The sequence below is a fragment of the Callorhinchus milii genome, unplaced genomic scaffold (genome assembly GCF_018977255.1).
Source record: "Callorhinchus milii isolate IMCB2004 unplaced genomic scaffold, IMCB_Cmil_1.0 Scaffold23, whole genome shotgun sequence".
In the NCBI taxonomy this organism is placed as follows: domain Eukaryota; kingdom Metazoa; phylum Chordata; class Chondrichthyes; order Chimaeriformes; family Callorhinchidae; genus Callorhinchus; species Callorhinchus milii.
This window is the reverse complement of record NW_024704764.1, coordinates 1,643,025-1,665,134: the sequence shown is the minus strand read 5'-3', so window position 1 is coordinate 1,665,134 and position 22,110 is coordinate 1,643,025. Positions and strand designations below refer to the sequence as shown.

The 22,110-nt window shown below is 40.4% G+C and overlaps 1 protein-coding gene across 1 annotated transcript in view; it reads left to right on the top strand.

The window, feature by feature from the left end:
- Positions 1-22,110, top strand: part of npepps (aminopeptidase puromycin sensitive) — a 92,976-nt gene that overhangs the window by 11,440 nt on the left and 59,426 nt on the right. Inside the window, exon 2 of the mRNA XM_042343162.1 lies at positions 13,812-13,896. Coding sequence (XP_042199096.1) covers positions 13,812-13,896 — 85 coding nt within the window. The remainder of the gene's footprint in view (positions 1-13,811; positions 13,897-22,110) is intronic.

The following is a 22,110-nucleotide window of genomic DNA, read 5'->3' as shown; positions in this document are numbered from 1 at the left end:
TATAACTGTCCTGTATAGTGCATGTATTTCTATGTAGGCAAACATGACTGCCATTTGTATTAGCATAGTTCCACATACAGCAATTAGGTGATTGACCAATTAAAAATTGATGATCGGGAGAATAATATCATGGATGCTTTAAACTTGAAGAACCAACACGTCTGACTATGCAGCGGTATTTCAGTATTGGAATGTCAACTCGTGAATTTCAGCACTGATGCAGGATTTGAACTCGCAGCCAAGTGGGGGAGAGTGCTACCAGCTAAGCCAAACTGATATTAGATATCTATGCATAACCAGTTTATCATCAGAATAATAGAAGTGATTACAAAGTGATAATCTAATAGAGAGGGCCAGTGGTATCTTAAACTACAAGCAAAGTTGGGGAGATTTAGAACTAATTTGAATTCCAGAGTTTTAGTCATGGCTTTGAAATTGCTGTCTAGTATCAGTTTATATTTTACTTTATGACTGGAGGATTAGTGTTGGTCAGCTTTTAGCATTATCCTGACTGGTATCCTTAATATGTCATGCTCACATAAAAGGATCAGCAGTGGCAATGTGATTGCTACAGGTTTATTCAGAAATGATCTGCAGTTCATTTCTAGATGTTCTATGCTCTATCTCAATATTCAGTCATTACTGCACCTTCTGCCACGCTAAAACTGTAGTGCAAAACGTCTATTGCTGTGCTTCCGTTCTGGAAGATGTATGCAACGTTACAAATGCTTTTTGAAGTGCGAAAGAGATGATGCAGCAATTGTTGGAATTGTTGCTAATCCATCCAGGATGAGAATTTAGCTTTTCATGTTGGAAGACCAACATGTGCTATCGTTGAAAACATCTATCATAGTGCAGCCACCAGATATCACTACTGTACCAACGTGTAAACACGCTAGAGTCATCTAGTGGCGTAAACTGTAGTTCATTCTGAAATGCTAGGTTGTTTTTAAAAATTCATCATTTTTTGCCTTAAACCCTGAGAGCTATGGAATATCTAGCAGCAAGTACTATGTTTGTTTTACCTTTTTCTTTGCCAAATACATTTTAAATTTTTTTGCTGTTTTAATGTATTGGAATTCTCTCTTAGATGTGTAGAAAATTCTCTAGTATATGGGGAGCTGGGATTCAACTCGGTGAACTGAAGCATGCTTCCAAAATAAGAGATATAAAACATAGCGTCTGTAGATCTCGTATTGAAGGCTCACTGTTGTGTGAGTGCCAGAATACCTATTTTTCCTGACTCTTTCCTGGGTTGACATTGCGTATTGGTTGTATATTTTATTTAAGCAAGATATTACAACTTACAAGATATTGTGAGCCCTGTAGCTCAGCCGTTACACTCGCCTCGCAAGCGAGAGATCTGGATTTGATTCTCGGCAGGGCAAAATGTTGGGCAAGTTTCCTTACTCCACACGCCTCTGTTTACCTAGCAATAAGTAGGAACTCGGTTGTTAGTTGATTGGTGGATCGCTTTTCCTGGGGTTATAATTCCTTCCAAAAAAAAATTAGTCATTCAATCCGCATATGTTTGTGGGAAACTGCTGTGGCTGCGTTTCTCCCATAAAATATACAGTCAGTTTACTTTACAGTATATTCTGTGATGCACTTTGAGAAGTCTCAAAGACATGATAGTGCGCTATGTCAATTGCAAGTATTACTATTGCAGCCGCTTTATGCGGACGTCAGCTAACCCCGGATGCCAGGTAAAATCGAACAAAACGCCTGGCCCTGAATCATTTGTACTCTTGCCCGTTTTAAATATGCCAGTTGATTCGGACAAAAATCTGGTTAATCCGAGCAAAATGCTGCGCTGGTCGCTGCTGAATATGCTCACTCAGGCCTTCTGTGTGTCGAGCAGCTCCATTCAGCTATGAGGTGAAGATGGGAGGAGTCGTAAGATTGATTGATTGCCAGGTATTTTGCAGCTAAACAACTGAATTCCATGAGGTACAGATTTTAACTTTACCTCCTAGCTTAAAATACTTATTGTCGTTTTGGTTAGTTAACATTGCTTCAAGTGAAACAGCATTATTGCTGGGCGGGAATGGTATTTCGGTTAACCTCGGATGATTCTTAAGCCAGACAAAACGGCTGCCCCACTGTATGCCATCCTCAATGTGGCAGTCCTTGGGAGCCAGGTATTTACCATGTTTTGTTAGTTAATTGGTATGATGAATGTCTCATGATGTGTAATAAAAGATAGGAGGCTTGGTTCGGTAGCCTTTGAAATGGAGGTAGATCTGTAGCTGAGAATCTTGTAATAAAGTGGAATCACATTATGTGAACAAGCAACTGTAATATTTAGAAGATTGGAATTGGTCATAGCCCAGTTATGTCCATCGATTTAATGTGACGAGTAATGCTGAAGTAGGCCTCGTTTATCTCAACAGATATCGTTAGTAAAGATAATGGTAAATAATAATCTTTACATTTGATATAACTTTATTATGTTGAGACATCTCAAAGTGCTTCGCAGGATAGACTGCAATTTTATGTATAGACTGTGTATTTTATGGGTGAAACATGGTAGTCAGTTGTGCACAGCAATGTCCCACAAACTGCCGTGGAGTGAGTGACCAATTTTATTTTGGGGATTGTTGGCCAGGACATCAGAAGAAATTCACTTTTCGAATAGTGTAATGGGATCTTTAACATCCACTTGAACAAGCAGACTGGATCTTGGTTAAAGATTTAAGGCGCTATATCAAATGCAAGGATTATTATTAAGATGAATGAAATAATTTGGCAATAAATTTGATTGCCTTTAAGTTTACCTTGGGTGTGAGCCTGCCTCAATTGGTAACGCTCCTGCTTTGAGTCAGAGGCGTTGTTGGTTCAAGTCATGGATGGGACTGTGGGACTTTGAGCTCATAGTCTATCTGGGCTGATGCCCTGTGCGGTGCTTGGGAAGTACAGGATTGTCTAAGCTGTTGTCATTTGGATTGAATGGTCCAGTTTTTCAGTTCTAAGGGATGATTCAATTCAACTTTGGAAATGAGAAGGGAATGTTTCCCAGTGTCCTGGGCAACGGTCCCTTAGATTTATTTGTTGAAAAAGTCATTCAATTAATTGCTATTGTAGGACAGTGAACAAATTGTCTGCCGTTTTTGTCCACAAATACATAGTTCCTACACTTTCAGAGGGGGCAAAAGTGCTTTGAGATGTCTGGCGCTATGTCAAATGCAAGGAAAAGAGTGCTCAACGTTTTGCTTATAAGATCAATTCTTAACTTTATGTATTAGTCTCCAGAAAAGGTTATTGGGTAACAGATTCAATTTTGGCTTATCACAATTTTGAAGTTGTACAAGGAGTGAGAATAGAATTGCAGCAGTTTAGGATTATGATAAAATGATTTGTGCGTGGGAGGAGGGGAGAGAGAAACCACTGAGTTGACCTCTAGAGTTGGGCCTAACAAGTGGCACAAGTCCAGCCTGTTCTGTTAATTTTCCTTTTTTAATTCATGTCTCAGTTACTGGTTGAACCAGTAATGCGTCCTTGGTCTGATTCCTGTTTCAACTTAATTTAATGATGGCTAAATTTAGCTCCAAAGAGTGAGGCTACAAAAGGCTGAGAGCAATTATTTTTGGGGGGACGCATCAGCAGGGTGACACCTGACATCTTCAGAAACTCATCACCATGCTTGAGAATCCAAACAGAGAATTCCATGCATCCCACCTACACGTGGAAATTTCTGATGCATCTGTTGGAATGGAATGCACACTCTCTTCCTGGATGGATGCGTCCTGTTTAGCTACTTCCGGAAACTATTGGGCGCAGGTTAGCAAGAGCCAAGGCTTGGGATCCCAGTAGGTGCTTTGGGGTAACTGCTAGAGTCTATAATCAGCTAAAACTATGTAGTTTGCCATTGAGAGCACTGCTTTGCTAGCTTTCCTGCTGCTTGTCAGGCTAGCCTCGTTAGGGCTTTGGCTTTCAGGGTTAACGACATTACATTTATAGAGCGCCTTTCACGTCGGGAGGACGTCCTGCTGATGAGCCAGGCTGGCTGTGCAGTCAGTTCAGCTCCAAGGACACCCTGTCTACCTCCCCCACCCTCAAGGAAGATAAATCACTGGTAGTTGGTCATGTGCCTTTTTTAAAAAAAAAGCGGATCGCTTTTCTGGGGATAATTATTATTACTTCAAAAAAACATTCGGTGACTCAATCTACGACGGCTTGTGGGACTCTGCTGTGAGCAGTTGGCTGCAGAGTTTTGCTTACAAAACAGTCAATTCACTTTATGGTGTATTCTATGAAGCAGTCTCGAAGGTGTGATAAAGCGCTATATCAAATGCAAGGATTATTATTCTCAACACCCTTAACTCCCATCACATCCTGCACCGCCTCCTACTCCCACAAATCCCCATGGTACACCAGCCTCCACCCCTCCCTCAAGTGGCAGCTGTGTGCCGCTGAATGCACCTGGCTTAAATCCAGCCTAATGGTCTACCTCCAGATCTGGCTGGATCTAACCAAAACCTACCGGTCTATCCTCGCCTCAGTCAAATTGTCCTATTCTAGGATTGTCCATAAAGCTAAGCACAATTTCATGTTCTTTTCTCTATGACCATTTGCCTCCTTACCTTCCCATTTCTCCAATAGTTCCAAATGCAAGGGGATGATGGACTTTCTCAGTTACAAAATTTAGAGAATCCCCTCTGCTGCCTTGCCAGTTTTCTTAGTATTGAGACAGCCCTGGTGAAAGTCACTTGTCAACGTCCTCTCTATTTGTGACTAGTGCTCTCTCTGCCTTCCTTGTTCTTGATCTTTCTGCCGACTTCGATACTGTTCATCATGCTGTCCTTTTCCATGGTCTCTCCACTCAGCTCCACTTTCAATGTTCTGTCACTTTGCCTCTTCCAATGGCTTCTCCTCCCAAACCTGTATTTTCATGTACAGCGTTTCTCAGTGCTCTACCTTGGTCCTTTCTTTAATATCTGCTTGCTCCTGCTCAGCGATATCATCTGCAGGAGTTAACTTCCGCATGTACGCAGTACATAAATAATAAACACTGTACACTGTCCAGCGCCTTGGGACGTCCTCCCGACGTGAAAGGAGCTATACAAATATAATCTTGTTGTTGTTATGCGAATGGCACCCGACTTTATCTCTCTGCCTCTACACTTGCTGTTTTGATCAATGGCCTGTCAGACATCAAGTCTTGAGTTAACTTTCTTCAGTTGAATGTTGACAAGATAGTTCTCCTGCTTGACTCTTGTCATCATCTCCTCACCTCAGGCACTGACAACATCAATCTACATGGATGCACACTCCACCTTGCGGAGCCAGTGCGAAATCTCAGTATCTTGTTGGACTCAGTATCTTGTTACGTCCATGCTGTGACCCACTCAGATTTCCACCACCTGATTAATATTTTCAGTTTCTACTTCTTCCCTCAGGCCGCCAAGACCCTAATGAACACAATCATCGCGTCCAGGCTTGACTACCCCAATTCTTGGCTCACTTGACTCCCCAACTCTTCCCTTCACAAGCTACAGGCTTTCCAGAATTCTGCAGTCTATATCCCTTTCCCGCATAGGCTCCACGAGACTATCACCCCCATCCTCGCCCAGATCCACTGGCTCCCCATCCCCCAGTAGACTGAATTCAAGATCTTCGTCCTAACCTTTAAATCGCTCCATGGTCTCACCTCACCCTCTGTGACCTCCTGAAACCCGGCTGCTTTCTCTGCTCAGCTTCATGTCCTCCACCCATCATTGGTGATCAGGCTTCCACAGCCCGTTTACCCCCATTCCTTCCTGGAGTCCCTTCAACTCACCCCTCGCCTCTTTCAAGCTGCACCTCAAGACATTTTTCTTTGACCGCACCTTCGGTAATTTTTTTCCCCTCCCACCCCATTTAACCCTGAGCTGTCCAGTATCTTGGGATGTCCTCCTGAAGTGAAAACTATGAAAATGTTGTGAGTTGTGCAACAAACAAGCTTTTGGAAAAACATAGACCAAAATCAGCATTAAAATACCCAGATAAATATTTTTCAGAATATTGCCTTGTCTGTTTATTTTTGGGAGTAAATGATGCCTCATCACTCTGGCTTTCTTACTTTTTCTCAAAGGAACTGACTCCTTGGGTATGATTCCGTAGGCATCCCGATCGCAACTCACCTGGATGCCTCGTTTTTATTTTTAGCTCAGACAATGGATATCTATAGGTTTTTTGATCGAAGGGCATTTCACACGAGCCCAAACTTATTTTTACCTAGCTATCATCCACATGTATTTCCAATCGGGAGTTGCTGGATAGTTAATTGGGAGAAGAAATATCACCTTGACCTCCTCTCCACCTTGACCCTGTGTTGATTAAGCCATTGGTTGTTCCCCTGTTGGTCTCCCTGATGAGCAGTAAGTTGTATTTAGATATTGATGATCCTTGCATTCTACAACAGATTTTTGTTACTGTGATGTGTAAAGTGCTCCAGCTTGTATTGCTGAAGATTGTCGGTAGATAGACTTGAAGTCTAGCACTCTAATTGCCGGCAGGTTTTTATATTGTTCGAAAGTCAGATGTTTTTCTATGTGAAGGGCACTATTTAAATACAAGTAGTGGTTGTTAACTGTCACAAATGTTTTGAGTAGAAGGTGTTTGTGGTTGATCCTTGGTTCGCTTTTCGATTCCAAGATAATTTAAGTGAGATTTGCTGCCTGGTGCAAAGTGACTGTTCCATTGTAAATTATGGTCCTATGGTTAACTCCTGACACTTCTGTAAAATTATTATTGTTTGATCACACTATTCCGAGCAACAGCAGTTCAAGAATCAGTAAAGGCTCAGTATTACAAACACGCTAACATCAGAGAAAAACCTTGATTGAAGTTTCCTCACCTACATGGATGCAAAAAAAAATTATCGAAGCTGTTCTGTGCAGAGAAATTAGCTTGATGGGGTGAGTGAATTGCTTTGAGGCCTGTTCTTCAATTAATTGCTGTGTGTTCCTGGACAGATGGCCATCTGTTGCCTCTCAGCACCAAACAAAATTAAGAACCATCAGTGATTTTTCAGTGATTTTTTTTTTCTGTGAATTTTGTCAGAATACCGTACTTATTTTTCCATTTGTTGCCTTTGTTTCTTTTTTTGTTCTAATAAGGTGAGGAGTGTTGTCAACGCCTGAGTATCCATTTGCTAAGCCATTGTTGTGTTATAGTTTAGCTATGGTAACACTGATATGGTTAGAAACTATTATAGTCCAGTTGTGGGCCAGAGGCCATTGTACTCTCTGTATACTCTGGTGCAATGCTTTTGATAAGATAGGAGAAAATCCATAATGTTGTTTTTATAGGGCAGTTGGATTACTGAATGGTTTGTTCTTCAAACAAAATATTGATCTGTCTTTTTTAATAGCCCTGAAAGGACAATTCTCTGAAGATATTCATTCATTTATCTCTGCACTACTGTCCCCGTACTTCCCCCTCACCCTTTGGAACTCCATCCCAATCCCTTTGCCTTGCTCACTCCTTTGCCTCCTTCAAGACACGATTCACAGCATAGAGCTTAATAATGACCTTCAACCTTCTGATTAGTGGAACTTGACTATACTTTGTTTCTTGCTGTGCATATTGTTTTATATTGTCGTGTATTCTTTGCTGCAGTGGCTTTTTCACAGACGCTGGGTTGGGAATTGTTTTTAAAAAGTGGATTTAACAAAAAGTTAGACTGGCTGTGTGATCTTGTGAGACATAAGAAAGTTCAATGTCCCCTATCACGGTATATATTTAGGTTTGCTCAAAATGCACTTTGGCAGCATAAATAGAGCAACCTAAATAATTCATCTAGTTTTCAAATCTGAAGTTATGGGCTACTGAACCTCAAATTTTACAATATTTTAAAGTTTTTAAATTCGTGGATTGATATATTTTTAAAACAGTATTTTCACATTTGTTTTATTTTAGTTCTTGTTGTAACTTACCCTGCTGCGTAAGTATTTTACATAGAATCAGATTTAGCTTTAGTCGTGTGGTCAGAAGTTTGTGGTTTCAAATTCTATTCTGCGACTTTAGGCTGGAGGAATTCCATTATATTAATAATAATTCTTGCTTTTGTTATAGCACCTTATCACCTCGTTGAGACGTCTCAAAGCGCTTCACAGAATATATTGTAAAGTGGATTTACTGTATGTTGTGGGCAAAATGCGGCAGCTACGTGTGCATTATGGATTGAGTGACCACATTTTTTTTGAGGGATTGTAAATTTTACTGGAGGAGCACTACAATGTCAGAGATGCAATCCTTTAACCAAGCTCTTGTCTGCTTGATCCAGTGAAGATCCTGCAACACTCTTGGAAAGATAAGTATTTTCCCTGGTGTCCTAGCCAACAGTGCTCAAGATAAATTGGTCATTTATGTCATGGTTGTTTGTTGAACTGTTGTGGTGTGCAAAATGGCTGCTGTGTTTACCCACAAATATACTCGATGGGATTAACATAAATTACCTGTGAAGTGCTTTGAGAGGCTTCAGTAATGTAGGCATTATCAAATGCAAGCATAGTTATAGCAAGAAAATAATTAAAAATGGAAGGGGGAAGAGGGGGTTAATTGTCATTTAGTCTTTCCAATGTGTTTACTTAGGTATTACTCTGAGTAGTAAATATTTAACCAGTTGGGCATTCAGGTAATGAATGAGTTTTTGAATAATTACAATTTTAATAGAAATTAAACAAATTCATATATGCTTTTTAAGGACCATCAAAGGTGTTATTCAAATGTAATGAGAAAAGGAGGAAAAGGAATTGGAGAACAAATTTACTGCCCTGAATATGATTTTGATTGAGAAATAAGTTATCCTTGCATTTAAAAAAATCATCAAAGTAAATATTTCTGGTATTTTCAGACTGAAGTCTTTTATTTGATCTCCCGCATGATTTATAAAGGGGACCATTTTCTATGTGTATTGCATGGATATAATTAAATAAATTTGCTAACACTTTATTGTGGTGAAAGTTCAAACATTTCTGCTAGTACTATGTACTATTACCATTCATTAAAGTGTTTACTTTTGGTGAAGCGAGTACAGAATGTACTCTGATTTTGGAGTGATTAAGACTCCAAGCTTTATTGAGTTAAATTGTAATAGTACTACACAGGGAATTTGGATAAATGTCTTTTCAGTGAAGAGCAGTAAAGGCTGCATTTGGAGGAGAGCAGTGGCAGCTGACGGCATAAATGGTGTTGATGTTCTCACTATCTATTGTTGAATATTAATCCTGCTGAGGCCAGAAAAATTTACTTTCCACAAATATACGACTGGTTGAAATAGGAGCCGCTTGTGTTTTTGCTGGATTCTGTCCTGTTTACATTCCGGGGTAGAATTGAAGCATTCGTTGCAGTTGAAACTGTGATTGCGCAAGCTCACACAAACAGCTTCTGGCTTGTTGCTTTGGGCAATAGCCCATGTGTGTAGTGAGCCTGCAAGAGCTTCCGCCTTAAAACATGATGATCATTGTATTCAAATAGAGCAGTGCTTTCTCTTTTTACTGCAGCAGTGGAGCTCTTCTGTTGCTACTCCCAAACAAATAGTGTGTAATATGTTATCCCGAGAGTAGGTGTAATATCTTGCTTGTGTAAAATATTCTTTGCCCCTTCCAATATTTCATTGTATCCAAGCTTCTGCTTAGGATGTAATCCCGTAAGGTGGCATTTTCCCAACAGTACATTATCCCAGTGGCATTTTCCTATGATAATTACGTAGCCCTTTTCAGCGTGGACGCATTAACAGAACAGAGGCCAATTGTATCACTGCTATCACTCCCAGCTCAGACTGACTTACATAGCACAGAGGAGAATTGAGCCTTTGACCTTCCTATTCTGTCTATCTCATTTCCACCCTGGCCATTTCTGGACCAGCTAAACATCAGAGGAAACATTGTGAGTTGTGATCAGAATTCAACTCGTTATTTTGCCTGCCTCATCGCAATGATCTCATTGCCTAGCAGGCTTCAATGCGGATTGATGATTCTTCTGTTCCTGTAATTTCTGTAGGGTCTTTTTTTGTAAGATAATGGTTTGAACATTATGATTTTAATATTTAAGATCTTTCGCAAGCGTTTTGTTGGCAGAAAATAAACCAATCCATTATTTTCTGCTGACCTACATATTTGCTACAAAATGCAATATCAAGCTGGGAGCATTTTATCAATGTAGCATTGCAACTGTCCAAGATACTTGCCTCCAAATCAATATCATTTATAAATTGCTAGACAATTTATTGGTTTCATTATCCATTAATAATAATAATAAAAATCCTTGCATTTGATATAGTGGCTGTTCAGGTCTTCTCGACTTCTCAAAGTGCTTCACAGAATATGCTGCAAAGTGAATTGACTGTAAATTTGTGGGCGAAACGCGGCAGCCAATTGCGCACAGCAGTGTTCCACAAACAGTCGTGGATTGAGAATGACCAATTTATTATTGTTTTGTTTTGGAGGGATTATTATTAGGAGTGTGGAGTAAGGAAACTTGCCCAAGGTTTCGCTCTGCCTGGAATTGAACCCAGGTGTCTCGCTTGCAAGGCGAGGGCTCTAACCACTGAGCTACAGGACTCCAGTATTTAATTTCAAAGTAAATGGCATAATCCCAACACTGTTTTCAATTATTATGTTTTCTAACAGCAAAAACTTCCATTTATATAGCACCCTTCATGCCAGACTGCATCTCAGAGTGCTTAACTATAATGGCAGTTAGTTTGAATCACCTTAAACATGCGGCTCGTAATGAGGAGGCATTATGTTGAGCCACTGTAGTCCCTATGGTGACCGAGTTGGTACTTACTGTTCTGAAGACGCTAAGTAGAACTTGCTTTTAGAGAAATGCAAATGCAGCAGCAGTTGTCACGCAGCAATGTCCCACAAACAGCCATGAAGTGAATGACCAATTCTTATTCGGGGGTTGCTGGCCGGGTTACCGGGGGAAACCCTTCTCTTTTCGAATAGTGTGGTATCTAATATTCAGCTGAAAAGGCAGACGGAACTGCAATACCTCCGAGGACTGCGTTGGAGTGTCAGCCTGATCTATATGAGCTCAATCTCTTCACCTGAGGCTTGAACTCACAACCTTCTGACTCAGAGGTGAGGGTGCTGCAACTGAGCCAGTCTGAAGCATCCAGTTTAGGAAACTGGATGAATTTAGAAGAGTTTTAAGTCGTACCTGGTATTTCAGATCGGCTGTTTGTAGGACACTGCTGTGTGAAAATTAGCTACTGCGTTCCCTCACAAAACACACCGTCACTGCACTTTATAGTACTTCGCGAAGCATTTTGGGGTGTCCTCCTGATACGAAAGGCACAATACCAAATGTTAGGATTATTATTGAGCTGCTTGATGTTCAGCTTAGATAGTTTTTATAGGATCCTCTGCTGTCACCATCATGTGAGAGGTAGAAGAGTATAACAAGTGTTGGTGACATTGGCTGTGAAGGATGTTAGCATCACAGTTGGACCAGTGGACATCACTTGGCTTGCTGGAACAAATGGGCTCCTTTCTTGTAATTTCCGTGATTCTGTTTGCTGCAAATTCAGCCAAACTGGAGCAATTTTAAGCTGATGCAGTTGAAGACATTTCTTTTTAGACTTTTCCAGTGGTACTGTTCATTTTGTCAGCAACTTCTAGAAATCGCTTTTCTCTCTGATTAGTCTTTTTCTTGCAGAATTATCGGCAACTATAGCAACTGTAACACAGCTGTACATTTATCACTAGAGGAGAATCCAAGTTCAGCGTGAGGCCAAAATACATTCTAAACTAGCACAACAGTAACAAAAACAGCTTTAGTAAGATTTGACTGATACCCATAGTGAGGTTGTAGGAGCAAATATTTAAATTGTTCGAACTGCAACAGCTTACCAGCTGTATGACCTAGTTACTGATGTCCTGATTACAAAATGTAATCCTGGCAATGTCTCGTGAAATTGAGTAACCGCTTTAAGTGCTGAACATCTTTTTAAGAATTGTTGATGTTATAGGTGCGGGGAATATTGTATAGATTTATTAAAAATTATGATTGCTGAGGCAGTCTGGCTGTTAAATTGTTAATTAGGTTGTTGTAAGGCTTTTATAAGCATGTGCTAAAACAAGATGCAGTGGAATAGATTTTGCAATAATTTTCTAATAAATTCTGGTTTATGACTCCTTGTTTATATAAATTAACTTACGTAACTTGTACTCCTTTATTATTAAAATCAAGTATTTATTGGTGTGAGGATTGTGTTTCCTGTGCTTAAGAAATTCACTTTACAAACATTTTTGCATTGAGTTTAAACTGAACAAATCTTTCCCTTGTAGAAATTTCTAATGGCAGACTATCTGCTAAATATAATAAAAATAGTGTACATAGGAATCTGGAGTGATGCTTCAAACAAGAGCTTATGTTTGGTCTGGAATATGTACACTCATTGTACATTAATAATGCAAACTATACTGTCTTAAATGTTTAGATTAACTCCTAATGAATTGAATCCAAACCAAACAGATACCAAACAAATATTAGGACCATCCTTTTCCTCTGAAAATACATAATTGTTGCTGCACACAATCTTATCAACTGAACTAGTAAATTAAAAATGCTGCATTTTTAATGAGTTTTCTAGTGAATTTTTATTAAGTAATTGGGTACATTCTTTAGGTAGCGGCTCCATAAAAAAGACTGATTCTTACCAAATCTGCACAGCTTCCCACTGAACCAATGGCCAAACATATCTACTCTTTTGAACCCAAGCTCTTAGGACATTTTCATCCTGAAACCAAATGGTGGCAGACTGTACAATGGAATGGCTTTTGACTATCGCTGTGTCTAAATCCAATCCTGGTCTTGCTCAACTTCCCCAGGTTCACTGGATAGCCAGTGAGATGATCTGACCAGAGAGTGGGATCAAACGTAGTACCTTCCTTGTCTGAATTACTCAATTTCACAGTTGCCACTGGCTTTACCGGCAGTTTGTCTGGAGAAATGCTAAGCTTCTTCTCTCAATAGCCTAATCTTTGTACATTCTGCCTTCATTTAGACAATCATGGTGAATGGGCACAGATGATTGTATCAGAGAGAGGGCTTGACCTGTGCATCTGTGCGTCTGCACTAGTGGATAAGGAGAAGAGTAGGAGGAAGAGAAGATACAAGACTCCATTGGACTGCCCTGAGATCCTCTTGCATTACAAATAACAACAATTTGCATTTATATAGTGCCCCTCACGCAGGGTATCGTCCCAGAGCGCGCTTGACAGTGGCGGAGCACGACACGGAGCCAGGGGGAGGGGGAGGAGACCATAGTTACGGTTGAATAGGAAGGTCTTCCGGCACGACCTGAAGCTGGGGAACGAATGGGCAAGGCGGAGGGATAGAGAAAACAATCCAGAGTTTCAGGGCTTAGTGGCTGAAAGTGCGACCACCAATGGTGGAATGGAGAGCACAAGGGACAGGCAGAAGGCCGGAGCCAGTCAAGCGGAAGCAGCGGGTTGTGGGTTGGGGAATAAGCAGTTCGGTGAGGTAGGGAGGTGCCAGGACATGACGCGGTTTGAAAATGAGTGTGAGGATCTTTAAATCAATCTGTTTGACGAAGGGAGCCGGTGGAGCCTAACTGGAACTGGTGTGAGGGGGTATCTGGTGTAAGAGTAACTTTTTCAAAGATTAAGGCAGAAAGTTGCAAGGCCTGGGAGACCTCAGGAAAGGGAATATTGCATTTTTAGAAATTGGAGAGCTTGGAAAGAGAAAGATCAAACTCGAAAACAATCTACTAAACAGAACGTTGACTAAAACTGTTTCTCTATTCATTTTGTACCTAAAAATGTTACTAATGCTACTTCATGCTATATTTGCAGGTAAAACAGGCAACCAATCAGATTGTTATGAACTGTGCTGATATAGACATCATTACAGCCTCGTATGTCCCAGAAGGTGGAGAAGGTAAGCTTGATGATTTTATAGTCTTGTTTCTCTAAGTGTACAATATATTAGATGTGGAAAGTTCTGCCTGGCCGACTAATATGTATTTTCAATATGTATTGTTACCACAATTGAAAGTTCACTAGTTTCCCATTTAAGCGCTTTTGAACATTACATACCACTACTGATAATCTTGTCCTTTCATGTTGGGATGTTTTCAGTGCTTCAGGATTTTCTGCGATGGGTAGTGACTGTACTTTGTAGGCGCACGCAGCAGACAATTTGCGCAAACAATGAAGTGAAAGACCAATTGTATCTGGGGAATTGTTGGCCAGGACATCAGGAGGACTTTCCTTCACTTTGAATACTCTGATTCATCGAAGAATTGTGGTGCATGTGATAGTGAGTTTATTGACCCTGCACCAAAGATTAGCAAATCTGATGTGGCAGACACAGTAAATGCATTGGTGATTCTAATGCTATTGGTTCTGTCCTGGAAAGAACATCTTGCTTTCCTCACTGTTTCCCTTGAAAGTACCCAAATTAACATTTCATCTGCTTTAAGATTGTGAAATAGCCAGCTAGCCATCTTGCAGGCAAATTAATGGTCTGAGGATAATTTACATTATCGACCTCAAAAAGAACATAAAAATCAGACCATCACTCAAGTTTCTGATAAAGCTTAAAATATGCAAATCCAATACTTGTATTCAATGTTGTAGTTATTAATAGCTCTTTTGGACATGGTAACCCAGATTACACCTCCTTTCTATCTTTGCCCCCCCCACCCCAGTTGGGCAAGTTTCCTTACTCCACACACCTGTGTTTACCTAGCAGGAACCCAGTTGTTAGTCGATTGGTGGATTGCTTCTCCAGGGGTAATAATTCCTTCTAAAAAACAATAATGATTTGGTCACTCAATCCACGACTGTTTGTGGGACACTGCTGTGCACAATTATCAAAGATGTAATAAGGCGCTATATTAAATGCAATTATTATCAGAAGTCCTTCTTCCAACTTGGGGATTCTTTTGCCATCGGTATTATGGCCGTTTAAGCACAGGTCATGTCTGGTGCCAAGATGTGCATGCTTCTAGGCAACAAAAACACAGTGTAATAAAATGGATGGATCACATAGCGAGATTTTTACTTCTTACTTGCAAGTAATTTTTTTCTGAATTTGAGTTTGCTCCAATTACAAATGCTGCGGAGCTGGATCTGTTTTCAGCACCTTGGGACATCCTCCTGACGAGAAAGGTGCTATACAAGTGTAAATGTAATTTGTTGTTCTCCAAGATGGGCCTCTGATATGCTGTTGGCATAACAATCTTGTTGCTTTTCTGCTTCCTAATCTAACTGCTCTCGTTATTTCTAGCCCTCCTTTTTCTGTGTATTCTTTATCTAACAGATACCATGTTATAACAGGAAATTGATTACAGAACAGTGTTTGAGTATGAGCAGGCAGTTCGCTGTATTTGATAATGAAACGCCACTAAAAAGCAGTAATTGCATATTGCTATAAAACACTGCAGTAGTTTTCATCTTTTGAGACCTGAATTCCTTTGTCTCTGCCAACTTTTGCTCCATGTAAAATCTGTAATAACACAATTCTTTTTGATAATAATGCTTGCATTTGATACAGCGGCTTACCATGTCTTCGAGATGTCTCAAAGCTCTTCACAGACTATACTGTGAAGTGAATTAGCTATATTTTGTGGGTGAAACGCAGCAGCCAATTGTGCACAGCAGTGTCCCACAAACAGTCGTGGATTGAGGGACCAAATTATTAGTGTTCAAATAATTTTTAAGGGATTTTTACCTTCAAAAGACCGATCCACCAATCGACTAACAACCAGGCTCCTATTTATTGCTTGGTGCATTCCAAATACAAAACTTTAGAAGGTCAGAGCAGCAAAAGTGCACTCTCTTCCTATTGGTAGCAATAACCAAATAAATTCATTTGTTTTTTCATCTAAGTGTGTTTTTTTGCAAATATATTTTTCTGTAGTCCCAACAGATATTATACCCTCCAATTTCTACCCCCCCCCCCCCCCCTCAAGAGAAGCACTGCCTCTGCGTGATGCCTTCCAAGTCCAGTTTGAGCTGTGAACAGAGTAGAGCTGAGAATCGAGCCTCTTTGACCCTCAAACCCTGGATGTCTTCCACTGTGTTATCTTGTTATTCCAACTTGAGATCAGTGTCACTTACTGTATGTACCTGTGCTCAATAAAGAGAAACCCTTCCACATCACTCTATGGTTCCCACTCAAGAGAGCTAACTTGTTTGAGTTGAACTGTGTTTGAGAAGGTGTTGAGCAAGTCAGATAAATGAGGAATGTGGTTAACGTAGATTGCAAATGTCACCGCCTCGTGATGAGTTGGTGAGAAACATTCATGCAGTCCAAGGAACATATTGCATGAGCCTTGGCATGTAGCCTGGAGAGAGATGATGGTGAGAAAGTATTTTCCAGTGGGGCTATATTCATTTGGTATTTGATCATCTACTATATTGGTATTGTGTAGTAATTTCTTGTGTACATCAGAAGCCCCAGTATGAATTTAGGTATGTATATACAGTGGAAGGAGATTAAGCCGAACAACAACTTACATTTATATAGTGCCCTTCACAGTGTCATGTCCCGGAGTGCTTTTTGTCTCAAACTGGTCAGTTTGGCGTTAGCCGAAGGCCTTGTACAAACAAAACAAATTCCAGTCATTTGTGCCAGAATACAGTGATCACATGAACAGAGCAGTGGCACCGTAGCCAGTTACAGCCGTCGCACATGTTGTACCTACATCAGAGGGAGGCCGTTTTGTCAGCCCAAGCGGCGTCCGTGGTTAACCGAAATGCCATTACCTCTTCCTGCCCAGCAGAGGAGCGGCATCACCTCCTCCCTCCCATCGTTTTGTCCGGATTAACCGGATTATTGTACAAATTAATAGCTATATTTAAAATGGGGTAAGAATACAAATGAATCGGGACTGGGCATTTTGTCCGATTTACTCGATGTCCGTGGTTAACTGGCGTCCGGTTAAAGAGGCTTCCACTGTATTTGGTGGTAAATGTTCAAAATGTTTTACCAGTAAAACAGCTAATCGGTTTATGTTTTTATGTTGGGGTGGGGGGGGCGGTGTTGAGGGGTTAATTGCAACTCTCCTACTTTTTGTATCACCTGCTTCTAATTTTGTTGCAGCAGTTTCACTTGCTGAAGCCACTTGGCTGCAGTGTCACTGCTCTGTTCATGTGATCATTGTATTCTGGCACAGATGACTGGAATTTGTTTTGTTTGTACAAGGCCTTTAGTTAATGCCAAAACTGACCAGTTCCAGACAAAGAGAGCTACTGCCATTGACGCTCCTTTTTTATCGTTGATGTATTTTTAAATAGAAACATTTTTAGAAATGTGTAGTTTATTTACTTTGTAAATTTAAAGTGTTCTTTCATTTCTCTTTCTTACCCCCTATATTGCACTGGCAATTATTTTATAGCATATGTTGTATGCTCTTTCCTCCGAGTAAATTGTATGATTGTGTCTGCAGTTTTCTGGAATTTTGCACTGAATCCTCTGTTGCAGTGATGGCACATCTATTGTTAATTTTTCTTACCTGTGAAGTTCATTCATCCATTGTGGAGTCCTGCAGTTTAATGGTTAGAACACGCAGCTCACAAGCGAGAGGACCTGGGTTCAATTCCAGAACAGGGCGAAACGTTGAGCAAGTTTCCTTGCTGCACGCATCACTGTTTACCTTGCAGTAAGTAGGAACCCGGTTGTTAGTTGATTGGCAGATAATGGCAATAATCCCTACAAAAAATAATAATTTGGTCACTCAATCCGTGACTGCAATTGGCTGCCACATTTCGCCCACAAAAATATGCAGTCAATTCACTTTACAGTATATTCTGTGAAGCACTTTGATACCCGTCGAAGACATTCACAAATAAAGCACAGTAAAGTATAGCTTGTTATACAAATAATGGATGGATAGAGAGTGACCTGAAGACCTCAGTGACACTTCTTTTTCAACACTTGTTAGATGACTTGCTTAAAATCCAAAGTGGATTTAACACGTATGAGAGCAAAAAAGTGGGCAGCCAAGAGGCTGATCTAAATTTATTTGTTGCTTTCATCCCAAGTTCTGTCCTGGTCAGTGTTAGTGAAGCCACTTCACATGAGGGCAGTGTCAGCCACAGAGCCTGGTAATCTATGTGCCTTTTTGATATCACAGCTGCTTCTGTTTATAGTGGCGTCAACATTGAAGGGAAGGGCTCCAGTTTTTTCTACAATTTGGCAATGGTCATCCAGTAACGCTGGAGGCAATGTATGGCATTTGTTTGCCCCCCGGCTTCAACAGTCACAATGGTGACACATTCATACCATAACACAAGATACAGTGATTACTAGCTTGTTTTGAGTTGATAGGAATACGGTTCCTTCCAAAGCACGAATGCAGCTGTGCATGGCTCTGGTTTACTGTTGAACATCTGTCTCTAGGTGTTATATACCTGAGAAAGACTGCTTACCTGTTATTTTGGTGGAGCACATGAATCTGTTTTCTAATCTCGTGGGGCTTTCACCATCTGGTACTAAGAATGTAGCTGATCAACTACAAAGCATCCACCACTCCTTCTTGCGGATATTATGCTAAGAGACATTGAAAGGAGCCTGATGAATTTCAGTCTGCAAAGTTCAAATTGGACATTCAGCAGCTAGATAATTAAGGCTGTACGTTGTCACAGTCGTGCTTTGTATTGGCGTTACACTGCTTGTATACTCAAGATAAGGTCTTAAAGTCATTTTCATAATGCAGATGGTTCCTTCTGTCAAATCTCACCATTTTAATTACTTGGGACCTGTGCCTGAACTTAATGCATTGAATCCCGCCAGCACAGTGATAATGGCCTGTATTTTTTTTAAAAAACAGACAGGTTAACTTATGTAAGGTAATCCCATCTAAACAATCAACCTTCCCCCCCAAAATTACTGATTTATTATAACCTTAAATCTTCTGCAAATAAATCGATTTCCTTCCGTCCTTGTCAAGGTGAGAGCCTTCTGCATTGGAGAATTAATTCTATACTTGCACCTAAAGTTCCCTGTAATGCAGGATACATTCATGAGTGAAATCCCAGTTCATGATCCTCCAAAACGTGAATTCGATCAGCCTTTTCTCATGTTCATTATTCTCTCCCTCTCTCCCATTTTTTAAAAAAGTATTGCCTGGATTGAGACAACCTGCACAAGCAGTTTTGTTACAAGTGCTGAAGGAATCTGAACTAGCGATCGGATTTCAGATTTGCTGCAGCTTCAGTCTCCACTTAACCCTAATCTCTGACTTCTCCTTCCTCCTTCCCTTTTCCATCAGGTTTACAAGTCGGTACTGGGTCATGTTTTAGGACATAGATTGGACGATAGATACTTCTTTAGTTTGCTGATTACTGCAAAATAGTTTCTATAACTTCTGTTTTATCTTAACTTATGAAACAAATCCTATCTGAGGTGTAGTTAGAAAGAACTGCCAGCGATTATCATGGTAGCTGAATGTCTAGTAGAATCAGTGACATTATCCTGTTACATACCTAATGAACCCGAAGACGTCAGCATGTTTGCGCATCCTGTGCCAGCGTCTTAAACACTTAACACAAGCCAAACTGGATTTTGTTTGTTGGTGTGTCGCACCTTCATGTCCACCTCCGCATCGAAGTCCATCAAACATGCAATAGGCGGCTTGCAAATCAACACTATCTTACTGTACATGGTTTATAAAATCATTTTACTTGAATACATTTGTACTCTTATTCCCTGAGATTCGAGCAATGACTTGATTTAATCCATTTCCCAGGAAGAACTAGCATTCGGCAATTAAGAGAAATCAATTGATCCTTCTCAGTGTCAATGATCTCCTTCAATTGTCATCCAACATTGTCGACTCTCTTCCTCTTTTGAATTCTTTCCACTCGTGATCTGAAGAAAATTGTAGAGTGAAATCAGCATTCGAGTAAATAGAATTTGGTGATCGATGGAGAGGGTCATTCTTATGCAGAAGCTACCAAGCCTTGAATAATCTCAAACAGTATAATAAAGAAGTGAGAGGATAAACCATTAATTATAGTGCAGCTGGAATGATAGTGGAAAATACATAGCCGTGAGCATAATTTTGATAGCTCACCATAAAATGATAACTTCAGAAGTGTACTGTGTTGGAGAGTTTTAAGGTGGTTACAGGTGAATTGTTACTGTACATAGATAAAAACAGTTCCCCATCTACAGTACCAATTCTCTTATTGTTTTAAACTTCTCATTTAGATTACCATTTATCCTATGTCCATTATTATTGACCGCTGCCTTCTCTGAGAAATGACACTTTGGGGGGACCCAATTAAAGTCTTGGCAAGGTTAAGAAGGAATTAGCAAAGTTGACTGAACTAATTTGCTAATTTGTGGCAAAAACGAGGGTTTTAAATATTGTATTTATTATTATATATAAGCAAATAGGTCAAAGCACAATTAGATGTTTTATAGAAAAGGAAGGAATTGAGGTATATACTGAGAATGTGACTGGAGATGAAAAAGATTTATCAACCAAAAAGCATACAAATCTTTTTAAAAAAAGTATAAACATTTTTTAGGAAGGGCCTGTTGAGCCTATTGGCCTTTTCTCCTTCCTTGTGTACTTCCTTGTACTGTTTGCATGTGATATTGAAAGTTGTTTGTCAGCTTCAGTTACAATAATGTCATTATAATTAGGAGTAACAGGAATAGCAGATAAAAAAAANGATTAGACTTATTTGAAAGACCTAACGGAAGTGCAGGAAGGGAAGGTCAAACTCAAACGTTTCCTGTGCTGAACAAATAATTCTTACATTTAATGTAGCCTCTTATTGTGGCTATACGACTCAGAACGCTTCAGTTTCTCTGTAGAGTTTATGTATTTGTAGGCAAAAACAACAGCCAATTTTATGAAACGTCTAGCTGAACAGGCAGACGAGACCTCTGTTTAACATCTCATCCCATGCTCAGCACCTCTGACAATGCAGTACTCTGCCCCCCTCCCCCAGTACTATATTAGTGCGTCAACCTTGATTTTGGGCACAAAAATCCTGAAGTGTGGCTTGATTCAGAGGCAAGAGTGCCACTAGCTCAACCAGGCTGACTTCTACTTATGTCCAATGAGTTAATATATATTGTGAATAAATAGAGGGAAAGTATTTTATTCACTTTGAAATATGCAAGATTTGATAATTGTATTAATTTTACTTCAACCAGTTAGGAATGAACTTTATTAATAGCAAAGAAACCAATTCCTCCTCTTCGGACAAATGAGTCCTGCAGAGGCAGAGTATTAGTGATCCAGCATAGTGAGCAGATGCTGGTTCCTGTTTTCCCACACAACAACTTCACAATTTCAGCTGTTGAATCAAGTAATTATGTGTACGGCGATATCAGAAGACAAGGCATCCCATGGCACTTCACTCATGTTTGGTATGTCAGCCTGGCTTGTAGCACTCTTGCCTCTGAGTCAGAAGGTTGTGGGTTCAAGCTCCATGCCAGGACAGTCTTAGCTGCCACTCCAATGCTGAGGGTGTGCCTTGTTTTTTGGATGTGCCGTCCTTCAGATGGAGACATCCCCTGCCTGCACCACCATCAGCGGTCAGGCCTTCAGCCTCTCTGTCCCCACCATTTGGAACTCCATCCCACAGTGCTATCACCTCCTTCAAGGCTTGTGTCACGACCCTCCTCTTCGATCAGTGACCCGCCTACCCTCCCTGCTCTCCACCCCTCCTGATCCCAACCCCCAGCTCAGGCCCAAATTTTTGACTGGCCAGGATGTCCTTCTGACTTGAAAGATGCTGTGTAAATTGTTCAACACCGTTTAACAATTTACACAGCACCTTTCACGTCAGGGGGACATCCTGGACACTGGTGGCCAATCTTTTTGGTCATCCAAAAAAAGCTTGATTTAATATTTCTTGATTTATGCTATAAATTATCATTATCAAGAAAAATGTGGAGAAGCACGAGATCGAACACACTTACCTAGACTAGTGTGAATGTTGGTGAGGGGCCACTTGATGACCTTGCTGATGAGATCCAAGCTGTGGTTTGGCCAGCACTATGTTAAACCAAAGTGGATATTAAAGATCCACCTCGGTTTAACACGGGCACTATTCGAAAAGAGAAGGGAGCTTCTCACGGTGTCTTGGACAACAATCCCCCAAAGAAAATTGGTTACTCACT